The sequence below is a fragment of the Sturnus vulgaris genome, chromosome 1, assembly GCF_052056855.1.
Source record: "Sturnus vulgaris isolate bStuVul1 chromosome 1, bStuVul1.hap1, whole genome shotgun sequence".
Taxonomy (NCBI): domain Eukaryota; kingdom Metazoa; phylum Chordata; class Aves; order Passeriformes; family Sturnidae; genus Sturnus; species Sturnus vulgaris.
Genome location: NC_142243.1, coordinates 127,916,017 through 127,935,476, shown reverse-complemented (window position 1 = coordinate 127,935,476; position 19,460 = coordinate 127,916,017). Strand labels below are relative to the sequence as shown.

At 38.1% G+C, this 19,460-nt stretch overlaps 1 protein-coding gene and 1 long non-coding RNA gene across 2 annotated transcripts in view; both read left to right on the top strand.

Moving 5' to 3' along the window:
- Positions 1 to 19,460, top strand: part of MRPS28 (mitochondrial ribosomal protein S28) — an 80,559-nt gene that overhangs the window by 179 nt on the left and 60,920 nt on the right. The window contains exon 2 of the mRNA XM_014870711.2: positions 17,379 to 17,560. Within this exon, the coding sequence (XP_014726197.1) occupies positions 17,379 to 17,560 (182 nt within the window). The remainder of the gene's footprint in view (positions 1 to 17,378; positions 17,561 to 19,460) is intronic.
- LOC148225517 (uncharacterized) lies at positions 11 to 17,372 on the top strand. The gene is made up of 3 exons (XR_015807837.1): positions 11 to 6,656; positions 8,350 to 8,453; positions 11,618 to 17,372. It is a non-coding gene; the product is annotated as an uncharacterized LOC148225517 (long non-coding RNA).

The following is a 19,460-nucleotide window of genomic DNA, read 5'->3' as shown; positions in this document are numbered from 1 at the left end:
AGCGAGGGGCTCGAGCCGGGGCAGCGTCCTCGGCCCTAGCGAGGCCACAGCTGGAGTGCTGTGTCCAATTCTGGTCTCCTCAGTACAAAAGAGACGACGAGCTGCTGGACAGGGACCAGCGGAAGGCTAGAAAGATGAAGAGAGGGCTGGAGCGTCTCTCTTACGAGGGGAGGTTGCGGGAGCTGGGCCTGTTCAGTCTGGAGAAGACAAGACTGGGAGGGGATTTCATTCATACATATAAATACCTCCAAGGCAGGTGGCAACAGGATGGTGCCAGAGCGTTTTCAGTAGTGCCTAGCGACAGGATAGGGAGCAGTGGCCATAAACTGAAGTACAAGAAATTTCAGCTCAACACGAGGAAAAACTTATTTGCACTGAGGGTGGCAGAGCACTGCAACGGGCTCTGTTGTGGATTCTCCCTCTCTGGAAACATTCAAAACCCAGAAACCAACCTGGACACATTCCAGTGTCACCTGCTCCAGGTGACGCTATCTTGGCAGGAGGGTTAGACTGGATGATGCCCAGAGGTCCTTTCCAACCCTAACAACTCTGATTGTCTTTTCTCACCACTTCACCCTGCATAGTAAATAGCCTATAGAAACATGGAGAGCTCATACTTCTTTTTAAGATGCTCCTACAAAAATGTAATGTAGAAAGCACGCAAGCAGTTTTGGTTGTGTAGAATGCAAGGTACTGCTGCATGGACAAAACTGTGTTCTGGCTTTTTACAGGCTTACAGGGAGGATGTGGAAAATCTCTTAATGATTTTATTGGGTCAGGCCAAAGACCTGTTAAACCAGTATTCCAGAGACTTTTAGTGGAAATATAAAGACTTTTATGAGTGAAAACACCTGTAGAATTGTATCTGTGTGAAGCCAGCATCAGAAACATCAGGACAAGAGTTGAAAGGATGTTGCATATTATTGTGAAAACCCACAGCTCTCTGAGGAGCTGTCCTTGGCTGTAAAATTGGGATGCTGTGCTTGGCAAGGCCTACATTCTGGTAAGCTGCAGCATGAGTGATTGGTCAGGAGCAGACCCTGCTCCTCAAGTGCACAAGGAGAATTACAGGATTGTGTCCCGTATCTTATGTGCCATTTGTTTTCCTGTTACTCCACCATGAATCAGTCATGGAGAGAGAGACAGTGAGCAGCAGTCTGCTATTCGTTGAGGCTGCAGTAAGTAGAATTCTGGAGCAAAGGACCACCCTGTCTACAGCTGTTGGCTCCTGAAGGGTGTAAAAGATTTGTCCAAAACCGAGTTCACCATTGCCAAACAGGAATAATACCAGAGATGTGGTGAGGCCTTGATAGCTGGCAACCTTCATCCTCGGTGTTGTACCTAAATGGGTTTTCCCCAGATGCTTGTTGGAAATCTGGGGGTATGGGAACATGAGTGAATGGAACTTGGGAAAGAGTGAATGATAAAATAAACGTAGAGATTTTGTGAATAACTATCACTTTCTCTAGCAGTGCACTGAGTTTTTTTATGCTGATTTTTCTCACAGTTTGTGACAGTGCCCATTAGCAGAAACAGAAAAAAGTTCTGTGTGTGTACGTATTCCAGAATCTCTTCCAAACTGAAAACCCCTGACTTTTGCTTATTCCTCAGGTGGAAGAGATTCCATGTTAGTGTTTATCCTTGACAGTCATTTTTGTAGCTTTTTTCAGTTCTGTTTGACCACACCTATATCTGTGATTACTTGAAATGTGCTCAGTAGGATATGGAGATTAAGGCTGTGAATTATTATGACAGGACTTGCTTGGTGCTACAGGTGTAGAACTGGAAATGCCTATCACTGAATCCAAGACCTGATATCCCAAATTACTGCATAATCTATAATATTCTGTTTTCCACTGAAAATCCACACTAGCAAGTGTGGATTTGGCTGTGCAAAGATCAAAGGTTTGCCTAGCCCAAGGGCTCAAGTGGGGTCCAAGGGGGTGTCCTCAGAAGAGTTTAGGAACAGAATCACTTCATGTAGCTGTAGCAGATACTGAATGCTGCTTTAGGGATTTGGAGATTTTAATTTTTTTCCCTTTTTGTTTTTCTGTTGAAGTGAGTAGCTGGAAACATTATTTTCTATCTACATAATCTCTTTCTATCTGTAAATGCATTGTTATTAAGCCTTTAAAGCTTCTTAACTAACTAAAATATTACATTGTGTTCACAAGTGGAATTGCATGCACAAATACAAATAATGCATTACTAGAAATGAAACTAGGATTTTAATGTTAATATCTGGACCACAACTCTGAATTTCTGTCTACTTTGCTGAGCTACTTTTTCACTTGAACCAGAGGAGGGAAAGTAGCTTGCTTTGCAGTGCCTAGTGATGGTCAAAGCATAATAATGAGATGAAGATTACAAGGAGTCTACTTTCATGCTGTTTTTAGCCCAGGTAATGCTCAGTGAGTCTGAGTGTGATTAATGTTTATTCACTGATTGCTCTTTGAGGAGTTTACTGAAGAGGGAGTGGGTTTGGGTGAGAATGAGTTAGCAGGGGATGGTAGCATGAAATGAGGGAAATAAAGGGGATGTGACTGCAGTGTAATCTGTTCATTTTGTGTAGTTTTCTTGAAATCACATTATCACCACTTTTAGCTGATATTTGATTGCTAGAAAGTATGTTATTTGATAAATAAACTTTCCACAGCTGAGAGCAGCTCTGAAGCTACTGTGGCAAAGCTAGGTAATACTTATGGTAGGATGCCCTGGGTGCTATTGGGAAAACTCAAATATTTAGAAGATCTTTTAATAGGATCTGTCTGAGAGGAGCACACACTTTTCTCAGGAGAGGGTGTGGTGGCTCTAGCTGCAGTCCCTTCCTGGGGTCCCATCAACTTCAGGATCTGCTCTTTGAAGCAGGAGGAATGGGGTCTTGCTCATCCCTTACCTGAGCTACAGTCAGAGGAGCACTTGTGTTCCTTATCTCAGCTGACAAGTGTCTTTTGCTGTGCTTCATCCTGTAAGAGCCAGAGGTGGTGTTTGGATTCTTTGTGTTTCTTTTTCTTTTGGGAAGAGGCTTGGTAATGCTCCTTTATAGGTTTCCTATGTCAGCTGTTCCTTCATTTTTGAAACTGGATGAACTGGCTGATACTTGGTTGGCAGTGGCTTAGTTAAGGCAAGTATAAGTATACTTGATAAATGGGCATGCTGTCACGTGTTTGTGTTCAGATGATTCGAAAAGCATGGTGATGATATTTTTCCTAGGTAGCTCTTTAAGGTTTTTTGCAGCAATATGTGCTGCTGACCTTACCTCAGAGCTGCCTGGTGGTGTCTCTGCTGTGTTGGTAATCTTTTAGATGTTCGTGTTTGTGTTCTAGCTTTCACCTTCAGTTTGCAGTTCTGTTGTTACTGTTTTGTAAATAGTGAAACTTACAGACAAGGCACTTAAATGCTGATTAAAATTGTTGAAAAGGTAGCAGCTTGGTAAGCCAAATATCCTGATAAACCCACATGATATTTGTCTACAAGAGACAACTCACTTTTTACTGTGTTTGCCTTCTGCATTTGTATATTTAAGTTTTGCATTATAAACAACAAAGAAAAAAACAGGTTTAAAGTTCTTTTTTTCTCTATGGAATTGCTTACGGAAATCTTTTAGAAGGGCCAAATGCTTTGAGTGTTATCTTCATTAATGGATTAAAGTAATAAATAGGAAACCTTGTCTTTAGGAAGGATGAGGTGATTTTTGATACAGGTAGATAAATGGTTTTTGAGCTGTGGTGTTAGCTCAGTTACTAAAGTTTGAAGAAAATGTAAGAATGAAGTCGCTAATTAAGAACAAATACACATTTTTTTTCTTCACTGTAAACTAAGTAATCTAAAAATGTTTCGAATATGAGTGAAGTTTGTCAAGTGTTCTTTTAGGTAGAAAGAGGCTATCGTTAAGTGAACTTTGCTGTTAGTCCACTCTATGTGTCACAGTGTGATGAAGCTGCTCTGTTGGGACCTTTCCATGTGAGAGTAGCAGGGTGCCACCATCAGGTGCGTGTCGGGGACTGGTTAGAGGAGCAGAAAGCTGTCCTTGCTCAGAAGGAGGGACCTGCAGCTCCAGGCTCCGGGCAGGGATGCTGCGCCCAGGGCTGGGTGAGCATCCCCGCCCGGCACAGCAGAGGGCACCGCTTCTTTCCAGATGTCGCAGCAAAAGCGGCACGTTTGAGGAATTTCCTATTTAATTCCTTGAATACCGTGTTCGAAGGGAAAGCATCTCTTAAGAAGAAACGTAACTGATTTTGTCTAGAGTTAAGATAGAAGGGATTGGATTGGTATCAGTACATTATAATATCTAATTTCTGAAAGAGAGAGATTAGAAATTATTCTTCCAGGCACATACATGTTTTTAAATTGACTTAGCCATGGCTTCTTTACTGAAGAGATAAGTAAATTTGAGGAAGGTGTCTGTCTATTTAAATGTCACTATTTAAAAAATATCAGTATTCATTAAGAAAGAAAATGAAAAAATATTTTCATAGGTCATATAAAGATGTCTTAGGGGAGAGATTAAAAACTAAAACACAAAAGTGACAATTTAAAAGGAATGTATTACATTTCTGAAAGCTACGTGGGTATCTCTATAAAAAATGTGTAATTGTCTTGCTTGTGCAGTGTCTGGACATATTCAGGTTAAAATAATGTGTGGCACTGCATGTTTTGAAATCAAATAGTAAAAAAAATTAGAATTATTTTCATCTAATAATTGATGGCAAATATATATATATTTCTCTCAATCAGTCTTCCCACCTAAGTTAGCATTTAGAAGATGATTTTACTAAAGTTGCAGTTATTTGAGAGCAAAAGTACTGATTAATATTTAGTGAAATTTTCACTTGTAATTTTCATAGTGTAATATTTCTTAGTATACCCGTAATCTTTGTGTGACTGTAGTGCTTTGCTAGGCTAGTAAATAACAAATAACATTCTTTGTTTGATTACAAATATAAAAGCATTTTATAAAACCTATATGCCAAGCACAGAGGTCGCTGTTTCAGGTGGATTATCTTCTGGCCAGCATTCAAGTGCTGGAAACTGCTGACTATCTTAGAGAAGGACTTGCCAGTTGTGGGGTTTGCAGGATCTGGAATGAGTAATCTTTACCTGGAAGTTTCTCTTGATTTACTTTGCCAGATTGTAATTGTGTGTTTGAGAAACTTGGGTTATGTGTACTTATGCTATGACACGTCCTGGTGCTTTCAGGTACGTGCTAAATAAGGACAGCCTCCTCAGCATCCTCTCAGCTGGATCTGCTTGAAATGCTGGTTTTTGTTAAAGTAGGAATGAACCTGTTTGTCCTTCTTTTGACCCCTGTGAAGGAGCAGTTCTGTCTCATGAATGCTCTGGCTGAGGCACCAGAACTTGTCTGTTCTGACTTGGGTTTGTCCCAGCTGAAGGCACAGCTAGGTCTGTCAGACGACCTGCTTTGCATGTGACAGAACTGCTTGCATGACAGTATTTTGTAAAACTCAGACAGTGTTGGAGCAGCACTCTGAAAGGGAGTAGATAGGACTTCTGATGTTGGACAACATCAAGACAAGAGGACTTATCTTGTTGACAGCAAGACAACATCAGCAACAAGAGGAGTGATGCATGCTGCCCCTTTGGAGGACTTAATTATAGTACAGTAACATGTCACTGCTGCCTGTCCTAGCCGTGTACTCAGAGACACAAATTCATTTGGGAAGGCCCTGGGCCCTTTGTCCTTGGTTGACTTGAGGAAGATGAAGATCACAGCTCTCAAGGAGTTGTCTCTGGAACTTGGTCCTTCAGATAGCTCTAGGTTAGCTTTGGCATTGCTGGATGTGTGTGAGTGGTAGGTGATATGCCTTTGATGACTGGCTGTCAGAGTGAAATCCCTAAAATCAAACTGTCTTGGGACTGCCACTATCATGGAGGAAGGGAAGTGCATGCCAGCAGCCTAGACTTGATTGACTGCATGTGGGATATCGAATAAGGTGCATGTAACCATAATGTGACAGTTAAATAGGAACTGGAATCCTTTCTAATGGTTACTGTTATCAACAGGATATTTACATCCCCTCTTGCTGTGGGAGATCTTGGTTATTCTTCTATTATGACTATTGAAACAGCATTCTGTACCCCAGATACCTGGAAAAAAAAAGTGTTTGGAAGAGCAGGGTAGTGTTAAATAGAGAAAGGAGATACTGGGCTCAAAACACCTTGGGCTGTTCTCAGGACTGTGTGTGCTCATCTGGTTAGATTTTCTTTTTGACATAATCCATTGCAGTAGGTTCACCTACTTTCTGTGATTGAGATGCTAATGTTCTATTTGTTTGCTATAAAGTTATCCTTGAAAGAAATACAGAGATAAATACTTCATGTTTTAAATTCTATATGGAAGTTACTTAATTTCTAGAAAAACAAGCTGCTTTATTGTGACCAAATTCTGTGCTATTTTATGTTGTGAAATAAAGTCTTAGCTCAGCGTTGTTTAGTAAATGATCCACCTGGCTAGTCAACAGCGTATTTTCAAAGCTGCATTTGAAATTCTGTATGAAAGTCTTGTTTTGCAGTTTCTTTGCTGTGTATCCAGTCAATGTGAAGATAAATGGAAAACCTTCCTTTTACTACAAACACAAAGAAGCTGGTATTGAGTCAACCAGTGCAGCAGATTGTACATTTCTAAGACTTGTTGGGTAAGCCTTGGTGGTTTGGGTAGCATTATAGTATGTTAGCAGTATGACTTTTTGGTTTTAAATGGGCAGCTGATTGATGAAAAAGTTTCAAAAAAGGGTCTAGAAGCAGCAGATGATTAATTTTTGTGATACAGTTTTGCTGGCCTTCTCCTCCCCAGATGTCCACTCCTGTTTCATGCTACTCCTAAGAACATACTCACTTACATAAAGTCACAGGAAAAAAAAAGTATGTTTTTAAATTTTAGTCATATATATCACTGTATATAATACCAAACACCCAGATTTAAACACAATAGTGTAAACATTTGACTCTTCTGATAATGGGCAGGGATAGCCATAATTGACTAAAAAAATCACCTTAATTTGCATTTACTCTGATAGCACAATATTTGTTGTAGGACATATGAGATTAATCTGTTAATTGAGAAAATTGACATTTGTTTTGTGAACAGTACTGCTACACTTGAGTTAGTAGCATGTAGTAAGGCATCAGTAAGTTATATATGTTTACAAAGTGTTCTGAATAATTATGCTCTTTCATGAATTGAAGAACAGTTTGTATGCTGCATCTCAGTGATAAAGTTAAGAAATACCCATCTTCAATAGAAAAAAAAAGCTGCAGAGAGCTTTAGCAATGGAGATTTCTAGACAACAAAGAAGTTTTCATACTAAAAGTATGTTTCAGGAAAACCTGTTGAATATTAGGCACAGCACCCCAATCTATTCTTGTGATTTTTTTTTTCTTTTGAGATCTACATGATCCTTCTTGAAAAGTGTAGTTATGAGAGACAAAGGGAGTTTTCACCATGGTATTTTACTGGTTTAGTACAACATATATTTGATTAATTGCTATTTGCATATTTTAAAAATGTACTTCGTTCACAACATCACATTGTTCATTATTATGCGGGCAATATATATACAAATATTTACATTCAAGCATATCATGTGTTCTCTGCACAGCTGAGATAGTTTTAATTAGAAGTTGTTCTGTATGCAAAAATAAGCTAGGTTTGGAATATGCTATATTCATCAGTCAGCATTGCAGTGAGTATACCAAAATACTGGGCTTGATGGAAGGTTGTTAATGAACATAAATTTATATCAAGTAATGTATGATTAAACTTTTGTTGTTGTTATAATTGAAGTGTAATCCTTTCCTAATCTGCAATCAAAATATGATGTTAAACACTTTTTAAAAAAGTATAATTTCACTGTGGGAAGTTGGCTTAACATTTGTGTCTGTAGCCAAGCAAAATGCACTTTTCCAAGTATGACAACCCTTATAACTTCCTATAACTGTGTTTGCTTCCCTTTGGACAATGCTACTAAATATAAATAATCTTTTTCTTGATAAAACTAGAGTTTAGTACACTCCATTTTTTTTCTTTTTAGGGTGAGAAGGGTTGGTAAACAGGAACTGTAACTTGGACAAAATGAAGATACTCTTGAGTGAAAACGATTTATTCCTTCATTATATGAATTTCAAAATACCCCTGTAGATATTTTTGTGCAGTAGCCTCTTCCTTAGTTAATTACAGTTCTTCCTAGGTGGAAGTCAGTGAAGCAGTACAGTTCTTATATTTCTTCTTTAGGAGTTATGTGCCAGAAGGTTTTAGGGCTTGCATGTTTTTGTATTGTTGAAAGTATAATGCATACTTATGTAACTGAAGCTTAGACTATTTATTTTTAGGCTGGAGATGATCACTGGGGCCATCCAGGCTGACTTTGACTGACATAAGGCACTGAATTTCAGCCAGAGACTTTTGCATTTACCCTAGCAAGTGTGTCTTTCAGGTAAATTTGTGGACTTAAAAACTGAGAAATACCCTTTCCTCTTGTGAGGTCCCACCTGGAATACTCCATCCAGTTATGGGGTCCCCAGTATATGCAACATGGAGCAAGTCCAGAGGAGGCCACAAAAATGATTGCAGGGCTGAAGCACCACTCCTGTGAAGAGAACAGGCTGAGAGAATTGGGGTTGTTCAGCCTGGAGAAGAGAAGGCTCTGGGAGGACCTTTCTGTGTACTTTCAACATAAAGGAAAAGGTCTCTCTCAGTCTTTTTTAGTAGGGCATATAGTGATGGGGATAATGGTTTTAAACTGGAAGAGGGTGGACCTAGGTTGGACAAAAGGAAGAATGGTGGGGGTGGTGAGGCACAGGAATAGGAAGCTGTGGATGCCCCATCCCTGGAAGTGTTCAAGGCCAGGTTGGATGGGACTCTGAGCAACGGGGTCCAGTGGCAGGTGTCCCTGCCAATGGCAGGGAGCATTACGACTAGGTGACCTTTAAGGTCCCTTCCAGCCCAAACCATTCTGTGAAAAAACTGTCAGTTGTAATATATGTGTGTAAGAAAGCAACATCCAAGTTTCTATTCCAGTGTTTCTTTTAGTGTTTTCAGCCTTGGCTATCCAGTTAATTTAACTATCTAATGGGATTTCCTTGAGGCTTTTTATTAGTGTTATTGTAGTTTATTTAGGTCTAAGTTGAAAACTAAGTAGGATACTCATATTCCAGTGCTTATAGCTTAGCTGATTTCAAATGGAGTGGCAAGAGCAGCTCTAAGTTCACCAGTTTACAACTAAGGTTTAAAATACTGTCAGATTCTTTTGTCCAAGCTGCAAAGAAGGCTTATGGAGTAGATCGTGCTGTCTGAGATACTCCACAGGGGGACAGGGTGCTCTTCCTCCAGAGAGTTCAGTTCAGGATGCTCACAAGTATGCTGGGACTTCAAGAGTTCCAGCACACGTATGCAGCAGGCACTATGAGATTGCACCTTCCAGTTAGCAGTTAGAGTGGAGTCTCCGTGCTCCTTAAAGCCTAATCGTGAAGTATGAACAAAAACAAGGACTCAGGGCTTTCATGAGAGGGTTTTTACAAAATACTATTAGGCTTTAACAATAAAATTAAAATCCACCAAAAAAATCTTCATATCTGGAGTGAAGTTGGAGTGATGCTTTGCCAAAACACTTAGTTACTGCTTCTCATCAAGGGATGGTTAAATGCCTCATTTCAGCTTACTACTTCTAACCTTTCTGGCTGATGATTTTGTTTTGTTTGCTTTTTAAAATAGAACCATATTCCTTCATTGTGTTGAGGAGAATGTCCTTTTTTGATTGAAACAGCAGAAGTTTGTTTTGCTTTCTGGTTGTTCTTTAGGGGTGCTTGCAGTTTTAAAATTTTGATAAGGAATAACTCTGGATGACTAAAACCTGAAGTTTGCAAAATTTTTGAAAGTTAATAAAAATTTAATAAAGAATGAACATATAGCAGTCAGTTTACCTCATCCTCTTATAGGCAGAACAGAGCTGTTTCCCTTGCTTTTTCCAATCATAAAATATGATTTTTTTTCCCTCCAAATGCTACAGTTTTGGAGGAAAGTCTTCTGGTGCTCACTGTGTTCTTGAATATCACTTTTGTAGTACCACATTGTATTAAAAAATGTTTCTTTTTTCTTCTCCACTCTCCTGCTTTTTTCAAAACTTACTTTTAAAAAGTTGAGTACAGATACTATCTATCTTTGTTCCAAAACTATAGAATTAGGAGTTTGCTACCATTGATGGTGCAATTCAAGTCATTACTCAGACTGGGAAGAAATGAAGGAATATGGTGTCTGCTGGAAGTCTTAGTGACACTGTTTTTTCTTCTACTGGTCTGTAGATATTAAATAATTAATATTAGACTGGAATTCTTATAACTGATAATTCCCTTATAGAATTCAGAACATGCTAGCTGGTATGGAAATGCTGTCTTCATGGAAATTTGGCCTTGTAACAACTGTTGGATAGGAAGTGATTCATATGAAGCTTTTTATAAATATCTTGTATATATATCTATATATATCTGTATATCTTGTAAATATCAAGCAGGGAAGCTTCCAGTTTTCTTCTTGACTGCTTTCTAAGCTCTTCTTTTTGACTTTGCAGTCATTAATCTTAGATTTTTCCCTAAATAACTTCTTTGAATCACAAATCCTCGTTTTATGCTTTCTGTTGGACTATTTCCCTTCAGTAGTTTTATTAAATAACACCAATCTTGCTTTTTTTTTAAGCTTTGTTCAGTATTTAGTCTTCAAAACCTTTTGTTAACAAGAAGTTTAAATCAGTTCTTCACTTTAATCTTTTTATACAGAATAAAGTGGAAAAGTCTCTTGTTTAAAGGAAACTGAAGAGGTCTTCCCTGTCTTTGTGGTGGCCCACTTCAGGTTGTAAATTGAATTTGTGGGGAAACAGCATAAACTTCAGTTTTTTTATATATTTTTTTAATAGAACAAAACCTCAGACCACTCATTTGGGAGGAAAAAAAGCTGCATTCTTGGAAGGATAAATGCAGAACAGACAGTGGACTTTAAAGAATAGACTCTGTGTTCATGCTGTCTTTGGTTATAACTGTGCCTGTGCTGTATGTGGGATGATGTACTGTTATTTATGAGCATTAGTAGGTGAATTTTGTGGCTTTGTATTAGTTATGTGTATGTTAGGTAAATTCTGTGTCCTTGTTTATTCTTATACAGGTCTGCCTAATCCAATCTTACTGTTTTCTCCTCTGTTCGTAGTTTCACCTGTCTGTTTTATCCATAAACATTTGGAGTTTTTAAATAATATTTTAAAATTTGCCTTGGTACATATTGTAGAATTAAACATTGGAATTAACAAAATTCTAAAATAGCTTTATACATTTTTAAATTACTGGCGTCATGCTGGTGTCTACTGTATGTGTTATCCATGTATGAGTGGCATATATTAATGAAAAATTAGCAGATTGTATTCCTTAATACAGGACAAGATGAATGCCATTGGCAAATAAGAGGATAACAAGTAATTTGGTACTTTTTCCAATGGTTGTCAAATACTAGAATAGAGATGGAGAAGAGATGGTTCCCAACTTTGCATTACTGTTCATACTCAAGTCCAAAAGATGCTCCTAAGTTATATTTCATCTTAGACTTCTGATTTCATAGAATCATAGGATGACCTGAGTTGGACGGAGCCTTAAGGATCATCTAGTTCCAGCCCTCTTGCTGTGGGCAGAGACACCTTTCACTAGATCAGGTTTCTCAGAGCCCCATCCACCCTGGCCTTAAGCACTTCCACAGCTTCTCTGGGCAACCTGTTCTTCCATGTACTACAGAATACAAGCAAATCATGTACTGTATATTGCAAGTACAAGTATGTATCAGATTTTGTTCCTCTTTATTATTATATCTGTTGATAATAAATAAGTAGGTGAACCCCTAAGCTGCAGAGCTATAGTTTGTGTTGTTTGAAGAAATAATGGTAGGCACAAATCTTCTCCAAAGGAGTAGGTTGTATAATACTGTAGTTAGTGCTGTATACTGAGGTGGTTACTGATGGTGTTTTCTGCATCTCAGGATGTGTCTTGAACTGTATGACAGGGTTTAAAAATTTTGAAGGAAGAAAAAGAACAATTATGTGTCACCTTGTCCCTTGGGTAAAAGTACAAGTGGTAGAGACACAAGGTGGGGCAGTGTGAGATGTTTTGCTCAGTGCAGAATTACTTGAGGAGATAAAATGTCTGTGGCTGCTTGAGCTGTGGAGAGATGTGTAGTTTTACTGGGAATGCTGTCTTGATAGACAATGGCTGTACAATGAAATGAGCCTAAATATTCAAAGTGTAGTTCGTTTTTAAGAAATGTAGCTTAGGCACGTACTAGAGGTTGGCTGTATTTTTAGAGTAAGTAATAAGTGCTAATGTCAGCTCTTACACATTAAAAATATTTTTTCCCTAGACTTTTCTAGTAATATGAGGGGCAGAGTTTTTTCTTTGGGAAAGCTCTAAAAATCACTGGTTACTTGCTAGGCACAAAGTTGTGAACATGTTCAAAGTTGAAGGCAGAGAAGTTACGTGAACTTATTTGGTGGAGGGCAGCCTGAGAGCTGTTCATCCCTGAGATGAGTTAAAGGCATGATGCCTGAAGTTTGAGTGATTAAATTCTGAGATGAGGATAAGGTACATGGAGCTTCTCAATAAGGACTCATCAGCATTAGAACAAAGAGTTTAATGTATAAAAGGAAGGCAGCACCTACAGAAAATGCTTTGAGATGTAATTACTTGTATGCTTATATGTTGAAATTTCTGTCACTGTAGTCGTATGTCGGTCCACTTATGAGTATTCAGTGCTGTTTCTTGGGATAATCTCAGTGGCATGGAAACTGTGTTAGTGGAAACAAAGCTTGATGGTTATTCTTTGATAAATTCAGGAGAGTTCTCAAGTTGGCAGTGCTTTTTGAGCTGCTTCTGGATGGAAGCAGCTGAATGGATGGAAGGCCATTAACTGTTGGATGTCAGATTTTGTGGTATAGTGTCTGAGTTGGTTCTGCTGTCTTTAAGGTAATATTCTTCTGCATGATGGAGTTCTGACTTAAATATAGCATGTTGCATTCAAGTAAGAAGCAGTAAAAGAGAGAAATTTGGTAAATAAACTGCATGAATCTCTATGACCTGTTATTCTAATAATGCCTTCAACACTTAAAAAATTCCTGGGATTTAGGTTTATATCTAAGCAACAGTGCACAACTCCAATAGTTATAAGATATAGAAAATTAAGGTTTGCTGGGCTAGTAGATAGTAGAGTTTTTTAGGTTGCTTGTTGAAATAAGTGCCTTATCAATATATTCTTGTTCAGTAGGTAGCTTAATATATTGGGTTTTGTTTTTTTAAAATGGTCTTTATAGCAGGCTTCAGTCATTTTTCCTAAGTAAAATAGCACATGTTGTTCCAAGCAGGATAAACTTAGTTGAGGTTGCTCAAGGCCTTTTCCAGTCCCATTTTGGGTATCTAAGCTTTTGGGGCCCTTAGCTATTGAGAATTCACACTAACTTATTACTGCAAATTGTTTTTTCCATTTTGTTGTTTCATGTAAGTAGCTTTGGACAGAAAGGTCTGTCCAGCTATGGATGACAGTGCTGAGGAAAACCAATTTGATAGTTACAGAGGGTTATGTTCTTTGCATGCTGCTTGATGTGAATATGTCATTTACCTCTTAATTGTAGCAATCAGATTACCAATCTCCCATCTCTTCTCATCCATATCTCTCACATTCCAGTGTGCATTCTACTTGCCTTTGCAAGCAGACATACAGCACGTAGCCCGGGTTTCAGATATTTTGCTCAGTGGGTGGGATAGGGCCACCCTGCTTGTACAGTCATAGGCTTTGCTCCAGAAATAGTATGTTGCATTCCTCCATTGGAATTACTTCTTTTGTTTGGATTCTACTGGGGTTTAAGTCTATGACTTTTCCTACTCTGTGGTTAATATGTATCATCTTGGAGAGTTCTGTTGTGAAAGAGCTGCTGTTTTTTCATTGACCTATGCATGCTGAAAGTGATTGGTATCTAAAAATGTACAAAATGCACTTTAAAATCCAGAAATTAGAAGGAAAATTAAAAAGATTTGGCATTTAAGAAGGAGGGGGATAAAAAAAAGTCTTTATACTTCAGGTACTTGAAAATAATGTGCCATTTGGGCTTCTGAATTTTGTAATAATCTCAATTTTTTGCTATTTGACATGTTATCAATGCATCATCTATCAGAGCTGCATGGCCAACATTTCTTGAGAATCAGAAAAGTAGAGTGCTTAATAAAGTGTGTTGCCCTGTTACTGTACAGTCTTACTGTTTTTCTGTAATGCTACTGTGGAGAATCCAGTTAAGGAGATTTAGAAGTTGTAGAGGAAAGCACTCAAAATGTCATTAAATCTCTTTAAATGCTTGAGATAAATTACTCTTTAATGAGATCTGCTGTAGGTTATGCAGAAAACAGGAGAAAATACTGCATTTTATCTCACTTTGTTTCCAGAATGCCCACAAAAGAGTCCTTGATGGCAGTAACTAATGGCATCTCTTGAGGATTATTGTATACATAAATCAGCTATTTGTGCTCTTGAGACATTCCTCTCCAGGATACAGAATAGAGAGTGCTGCAGACTTGTAGGCCTCTGGTAGGATTTTAACAGATTCCCAGTGGCATCTTGGAAAACTGTCCACAATGAAGAACGGCAAAAAATGTCTTTGTACATTATCATCTATATCTTACTTTAATCTGTTTCTAGTATGCAATGAGCACATCTGTCACTGTATAAAGATAGCATTTGTCTGTTGTGTACAGAGATTATTTCACAGGCAAGTTTGCACATACAAGAATTTTCATCTGTATTTTTTCTTGCTGGGAAAAAAAGAAGAGAGATGTTAATAACTGGAATGGACCATTTTTATGAAAACAAGAAATCCATAAGATAGGAATGTACTCATCTTCATGAAATGCTGTGAGATTTTTTTAGTGTAGAGGGCCCTACCGAGTGTGCCATTGTATGAAGGCAGCATGAATGAGGTGAATGTCATTTAGTGAGTGTAATTGCTGATTTACTGTGAATTGTATTAATTGCTTAGCAAAAAAAATCTCCGTGTTGCACAGTGTGTTTAAATGTCGTTGCTAATGACATCTATGTAGATAATGTGGGAAAATATCTTTCAGACCAAACTTAGAAGCTCTCTTGATCCTCTCTGTTAGCTCAGGCTTTGTTGAAATTATCTATGTGTAAGAAAAGGCAGTTCATTTGGTGGTATGGATCATCTGGTGTGTTGTGTGATTCCCCTAGCATTGATTAAATTGCTGCTGTTTACCTAAGATCTGAATTTAGCTGTGGAATTTATGTTTGTTACCCTGCAAATTATAACATTCTACCACTGTGAGTGTTTTTGTTTGGTTTTTTTTAATTGTGGGTTATGGGGGGGAGTTTGTTGTTTTGTTTGTTTTTTCTTTGAACTCATTTTTTTATTTGTTTGCCTTGCAATGAAAAATAATTTAAAATCATCTGGGATGATATGATAGTAGTCCTTGTCATCTTAAGTTTGTGTTGCTGCCACACCCTTCAGTGGAAGACCTCTGAATTTTGTGCTTTTTTGTGCCTTAGTTTCCTTTGAAACAGGTTTTGGTATTTCAATACGAACATTGATTTGTAATCCCCTGCCCAGAGAGACTAATTCTGGGGAGGATGTTAATTTTGAAACGTTTTCTTATATCTTATGATTTATATACTGATTTAAAATTTTTCTGCTCTCTCCTTAATTAATATAAAATCACATTTAAATATGTCCTCTTACTGTTTCCAGCATTTTGCATCTTTTTCTTGATGCACTTACAAATGCATCCTGTGTAATTAATTTTCATGTATTTGAACTTAGAATGCATAGTGAAATTCAAACAATGTTATATTTGGAACCCTCTATGATAGTAGCTTTCCTGTGTAAGATCCTACTGCTCTGTTTGTGGTTTACCACGGCCAGATGCTTTCTTTTTGTGGTTTGTGTGCACATATGCACGTTGCACATTTTTCAGCCCTTGTCCTTGGGATGCTGCATTTAACAGTTCCTGTTTCTGAAGCAGCAAATGCACCAGGTGTCAGATCTCCAGCTTCTAATTCCCGAGGCTTTGTCCCGTCAGAACAATCCATGCTGTTTATGTCTTCCAGCAGAGCTGGAATTCAAAACTGTCTCTTATTTTGACTTCACTAAGAATAAAAGCTTCCAAAAGTACAAGTGGAAAATTATGGCATTATTTTCTGTTCATATAAAGTGTAGATGGATTTCCAGCATCCATTTGAAGCAGTCAATGGGAAAGTGTGTTGTTGAAGCCAGCAGAGCTCTGAAACTTTAATTGCTTGATTATTCAGTTTAGTTCTTCTGCTGGTTCTGAAACAGTTTGAAATCTTGCACAAAGTAATTATTATCAACTAATTATACTAAGTGTGGGGAAAATTAATAGGTTCTAATTTAAAAAATCTGTTTAGCCATCTATAAAATAATTTCCTTAGATTCACTTTCGGGTCTGTGTTGCTCCCAAAATGCTTCTCCCTTTTCATTCGTTCCTAGCAAGTAGGCTTTTCTTACTAATTGCATTTCAATCTTGAAAAAGTGGTCATACTCAGCATATCAGGGATGGCATGTGGGAGATTGAGTCTCACTTTAATATAACTGGATATTTTCACCCAGCATATGATGGTTGGCCTGTGGTGGTAAGTTTTCTCAGGTTACAGAACAGAGATCTTTCACTCCATGAAGCATAGCAGGAAGATTTATGTTCTCACATTTTCCCAAAGCTCCTTGAGAAGAAACTGGCATTTTGTTTATTTAGTTACTCTGATTTTGTAGAGTGAAAAATGAGAGAAGTGATGGTTCAATTATTTTTTTAATGTTAGGTCCGTCCTGTGCATGCTTTCTACTTTTGCTGCTTTTGCAAAATGGTTTTGTTCTTTAAAATAAAGACTTAAGTATTATTCATATTAAATATTTGCATGAATAGCTATAAGGTACTAATTCAGGTTTGTTTTTCATTGAGGAGATAATAAAGAGATGAGCAGTATTCTTTTTGGGAATATCTCCTACATTTGGAATGCATTTTTCAATTAACTTACCTAACCAGTGGTAGAACTGGCAGATGTTTTCAGGAGATGCACACTGTTATGCTTTTCTTTGACTGAATTAATGAAAGCTTTACCTTTAATGTGTAAAATGTTTTGGAGTTGGAGAAAGGTACCAGATGCTTCCTTAGAAGTCTTGCTAAAAATGTGATGAACATGTGAAATCTTCACTTGCTATTCAGTGAATGAAGCCTTTTTTGTATGTTGAAAGTTTAATTTAAATCCTTCTTCAGACAGCATGTTTTGTGAAATGTTTTTTTTCTCTTTTATTATTCATCTGTAGGTTCCTTCAGAGAAATCAGAATCCTTTGCATCCATGTTGAGACGCTCTCCTTTAATTCAGATGGGGCCTGCCAAAGATAAAATTGCCATTGGTCAAATATTCCATGTTGTAGAAGATGATCTTTACATAGATTTTGGTGGCAAGTTTCACTGCGTGTGCAAAAGACCAGAAGTTGATGGAAAGTAAGTAATGAACTTACGGTAGGTGATTGACATCTGTGAATGACAGCCTGAAATGCTTAGCTAAAGGGACTTGAACATCTTCTGGACTGACCTTGGATACTTTGTGTGAATTCTAGGGTTTAAACTATGGAAGTTAATGGGTTGTGTAGAATGAAAATATGGTCACAAACAGATCTGCATAGTTTATCATTGTCTGGAATTCAGATTCCTTTACACGTTTGTGTTATTGCTGTCTACATTATTCCAATTTACGATGAGCAAAGGAAGTTACTGGATATTTAGTCACTGGAAAAAAGGGAAATAGTTTTTAAGCACTGTTTATTAAAATACTTGGGAGTTTGTGGATGTGGAACTTCAGTCCCATGTAAGTAGTCTTCTTAGGCAGTAGCTATCTCTGCTAAGCATAGATACATGAGGTGATGTACTGGGGAGTTTACATGTTATTTGTGATAATACTTTTCATAGCAGATTATCAGTGCTAATGTGGTCAAATATTCTATATTGTAGCAGGTGATTTTATATAGATTTTGGTGTCAAGTTTCACTCTGTCCTGAAGTAGAACAACTGTGGTGGATATAGAACAGTTGTGCTGGGGAATACAGTGTTTAGAGAGCTAAAAGATAAGAAGGCAATGAATTCTAGTGGAAATAGCATTTGTAAGCTTTCTAAACTGTCTTTGGCATCTTGTAACTATGTATTATTCAAAGACCTCTTGTCTATTTCATTTGTCTCTAGGTTGCTTTAACACTTTTTAATATATAGGCAGAAAAACATCTTTTTTAATTAATAGCATTAGAGTATTTTAGTCCATCTCTTTTCCCTCTGTTTCCCCTAAGAGAGGAGGAGCATGGCTGTTTTTGAAACATTAAATATGATTCCTGTGATAATCAGTTCTGAAATAGCTGATTTAACAAAAGGAGATTTAACAGAAATAATCACACGTTTGTGTGCAAGTCCATGATAGTATTTTATCAGAGCATTTTTATACTTAGCTTCTTTTTTTGACAGGTCTGTCACTTTCAGAGCAAATGCATTTGATGTCCCAGGATGAACTGAGTCCTTTATGCCCATCCCATTTGGCAGCAGGCAGAGATTTTCTTAGTCTGTTGGTGCTACTGCAGTGATAAATGCCTTGTTGCTGTTTCCATCTCTTGCTAATTCCAAATGGAGATTAACTTTGCATTTCCCAGTCCCATTCTTGCATGCCTGAGGAATGTTTCTATATTAGTCTCAATCTCTGACCTTTCATTTGGTTTTGTGGTTGAGTCCAGACCGAAACTCGCTGTTCAGCTGCACCAGCCTTCTGCCAGGCCTGCTCATTGGGAAAGACCCTTGTGAAGCATTGGGGAGTTTGTCCTTAGAGATCTTTGATGTCTTCTGGGCGCTTTTTCTTGTCAAGACAGTTTCTCTACCCTGAGTAACCTGAAGTCTACTGTCCTGAATTGTAGATCTGTCTTCTGTTGCTTTCCTTTCTCACTTTCCTTCTGCATGGAAGCTCTCGTTGGTGGTCTCTGCAGCTGAGACAGACATCAGCTATCACATTTCCAAGCAGTTCTTATGTGCCTGTGTGTAACATATCCAGCAGAAAACCTGTCCTACTTGGGTTGTCTGGCACCTCTGGTAAGAAGATGCCGCCAGGCATGCCCCCCTCCATGTTTGTTCCTGCTTGAACACACATCAAGACATTTGAAGTGCCCTGTGACAATGAAGGCCTGCAATTGTGAGATGGCTTCTGAGAAGCTTCATCCACTCCCTCTTCCTGACCACACTGCCCACAGCAGACATTCACCTTGAGTCTGTGTTGATCTCCTCTCCAGTTTTGGCCCACAGCTCTGAGCTGCCTCCTTGCATGATTCATAGCAAGGCTCCATGCTCTCATGTCCCTTTCTTGCTTCCACTG